General features: G+C 33.0%; 1 protein-coding gene across 1 annotated transcript; it reads right to left on the reverse strand.

Moving 5' to 3' along the window:
- Positions 1 to 593: 593 nt before the first annotated feature.
- On the reverse strand, positions 594 to 2,382 carry LOC133779013 (uncharacterized). The gene is made up of 5 exons (XM_062219018.1): positions 2,170 to 2,382; positions 1,341 to 1,430; positions 1,159 to 1,260; positions 806 to 1,072; positions 594 to 723 (listed from the first exon to the last, which is right to left on the reverse strand). Exons 1-5 carry the CDS (start codon positions 2,380 to 2,382, stop codon positions 604 to 606), a joined length of 792 nt encoding a protein of 263 aa, XP_062075002.1. The 3' UTR covers positions 594 to 603.
- Positions 2,383 to 3,434: the final 1,052 nt, after the last annotated feature.

The following is a 3,434-nucleotide window of genomic DNA, read 5'->3' on the forward strand; positions in this document are numbered from 1 at the left end:
AACTGATTCATAATTTGTTGATCATGGGCATCCCTCCAAAATATTACACTTCATTCATTAGTTGTGCACCTGTAAGAGTGAAAAATATATAAAATTAAGAAAACAAATGTAGCCAAAATAGTTGAAAACACATGTTCATTCATTAGTTAATTTTATGCAAAGATACGTACCAAAGATATCTACCAAGAAACAATTGAATTTCATCCATTATGTTCATTTCCTATATATTTTGATGATATAATTAGTTACTACAGCTGATTTGTTGTACTATTTATAAATCATTTTTAAGTTGCATGAAATTTTACCTCATTGTAACTTTATTAGAAGGCCAAGCAACAGTGCAACCAACCGCTTCTTCAATTGTACTCATATGTGATGTTGGTCTCCATAAATATGCAGTAGGTTTCTTAGCAACATCAACCCAAACTCTCATTGCATTAGGCCCAAGACGAAGATGATGCACCTCACATAAAGGATCACTAGAAGACCATCGACCTTCTGCAACAATTTCTCCACTTCCATTCCAATCAAGTAAATTGCAAGCATTGTTTTCAGGAGTGAACTTCAGATTATTAACACTCTATTACATGATAAAATATATATTTATTTATAGATAATATTGATACTTAAAAAATTAAAAGTGAAATGATAGGTAGTAATTAAAATTGTAGTTACCATAGGAGAAGGCATGTGTGACTCCGCTTCACTTGGTTGAGTAAACCCCTACAAGTTTGAGAATAATTTAGTCATTTATAATTTTCAATGAATAGAGTAAAATAAACAGAAGTCAATTAATTTAATTTACCTGAATGTTTACACTTTTTGCAATAGTATTAATAAGATTCATCATCTCAGACATTTTATTCTTCATCTCACATTGATTTGATTCCAATTGTGAAATATGGTCATCTCTTGCTCTTAGAATAGCTAACTTTGTATTAGTTACTCCCCTCCCATTAGCTAATGATCTACCATTCTTGTCAGGACCAAATATAATAGTGAGAGCATCTTGTACAGTATTCTGTGTTGTGCATGAATCTGGTTTTTCATTTGCAAGAACTTGTAGCTTCTCCTATAAATCATTTCAAGTTGACTGTTAAATAAGTCTATGTGCATACAAATACATATGTTTCTACAAACAAAGGGTAAATTACTTACAATAACTTCAGCAGCTTGTGCATTCACAGGTTCACCATTCTTCTTTGTGTGTGTCTTTAAGAAAGCTTGAACTCTTGTTACAGGTTTTGAGCTTTCCCTACTCTGTATCCAAGTACATTTTTCAGAAAGAGAACATATATTTTCTTATGTTTAGCTACCAAGAATATTTATTAAATTTTTACCATGTCATCCATTGTTCGAGCATATCCTCTCCTGCTGCATGTATGTGGGAGTTGTTTCTTCCTCATCTCTTTAAACTTATTGCTAATCGCCTAAAATAAATAAGAAATGAACCAGCGATTGAACATACAGAATACCAAACACTCCAGCAGTAAAACAAAAAAACTAAACCAGTATTCTAGCAATAAAACAGTAAACACAGTACACATAATAGTTTTTCAACAATAAAACAGTAACTATGGCAGCAAAGAAAAGAGTATGTAATAAACACTCCAACAGTAAACACTCCAGCAGTAAAAGAAACATACAGAACCAGTATTCTAGCAATGAAATAGTAAACACAGTACACAGAAAAATATTTCAGCAATAAAATAGTAACTATGGCAGCAAAGAAAATAGTTCAGTTCAAGTTTTTAAATAGAATATATATATTCAGTTCAAGTTTTAAATGACAGTGTAACTATTGCTCAAATATATACATTTATATATATACTCAATTCAATTTTTAAATACAAGGGAAAGCATAACTTAATGTGTACTATAAACAACCTTAGCAGCAAGTGCAAAAGAATAATGAACTTCTTTTGCTAAATGCAACTTTAATGAAAATTAAACCTGCTACTGTTTATAGTGAACACCATGATTATAGATACCAAAAGCATTAAAACTATAATTCATCAATATCAGAGATGTAACAGCTAAGTAAGCAATGGGTGTTTTTTTTTCTCTCAATCTTTCTCCTGATAATAAACTAAATTGAAATAAGTATGGTACCCAATTTATTTGTAATAAGCAGAATCTATATAATACATATATCGAAATTTTGGTTACCTGAAATTGTTTACTGGTTTTTTCACGCACAAATACTCTCCATTCAGTTTCTGATTTGATATTATCAGGCTTTAATTTTAGTCGTTCTTGTTCATTTGGTAGCTCGTTCAGCTTAGTAACTAGCCTGGACTTGGAAGATCTCCACAGGTCTCCCATTACTTTCATACACCAGTCTCGTTCCCAATCTTTGTCCACCTTATACCTTGTCTGCATTCACATTAAATATTAATTTATGAGTATTCACCTAAAAATAAAAGATTTTAACACATGAATAAATATAAGTTTAGAACCTGGATTGTTGACCACAAAATATCTTTCATTAATTTTGGAACCTTTCGCCAATCAGCTATTGTGTATGGTACAAGTTCCCTTACAAGAGGACCTATAAATGATGAAAGACTAACTGAGCCTTCCCCTACAGCTTGCCCTCTTGCATTAAACCTTACAGTAATACGACCATCAGGTTGGAGAGCAATACCTTTCAGCTTTGTTGGGCCTCTTTTTCTTTTGTTTTGAGTGACATGCTCTGTAGAGTTAACTAGAAATTCTTCCTGATTATTATTGAGAGGCACATCTTCTTCATGAGCAATAGATTGGCGATGGGAGGACCTTGTATTAGCAGCAGGAGAGCCTTTGGTTGATGGCCTAATCAACCTAGACTTGGGTGACTCGTTCATCATAGTTTCTGAATTCTTTTGTGGAGTGTTAAAATCATCTTCAAAATCATTGTCAACAAAATGGCGCAGAGATCTTCTTGTTTTGTTCAGGTTGTGGAGTGGAGATGTTGCTTGGGTTCTACCTAACGCAGTTGCTCGTTGTGGGGACATGTTTTCATCTTCGTTGTCATCCTCATTTGTTGGATTTATACCAAACGCTACTTCATAAGATCTTTTAGATGCAGGTGGTGAATCCATTACAAATTTAGTAGAGGATGCAAAACGAAGCTTCGATTTCTTCTTCTCTGCCAAATTTCCAAACTTAGCTGCTAATTGCCTCCTCTTTTCTGCCACAATTGCTTTCAAAGCACCAGGTTGCAAGTGAACTTGAGTTGAAGGTGATCCAACCTCCTTTTCATTGACTAAACCTCCATCCTTTTCATTGACTAAACTTCCATCCTGCTTCTTTTTTCTAGTCTCCATATTGTACCTGTATAAGATTAAGAGATTAAGAGATTTAGTTAAAAGTAATTTGAAATATGCACTAAATTTGCATCATACAAAAACATGTATTTTAAATATGACAATCACAATGCTCAAGTTAAGGAA

Source organism: Humulus lupulus, chromosome 5, assembly GCF_963169125.1.
Source record: "Humulus lupulus chromosome 5, drHumLupu1.1, whole genome shotgun sequence".
NCBI classification, from domain to species: domain Eukaryota; kingdom Viridiplantae; phylum Streptophyta; class Magnoliopsida; order Rosales; family Cannabaceae; genus Humulus; species Humulus lupulus.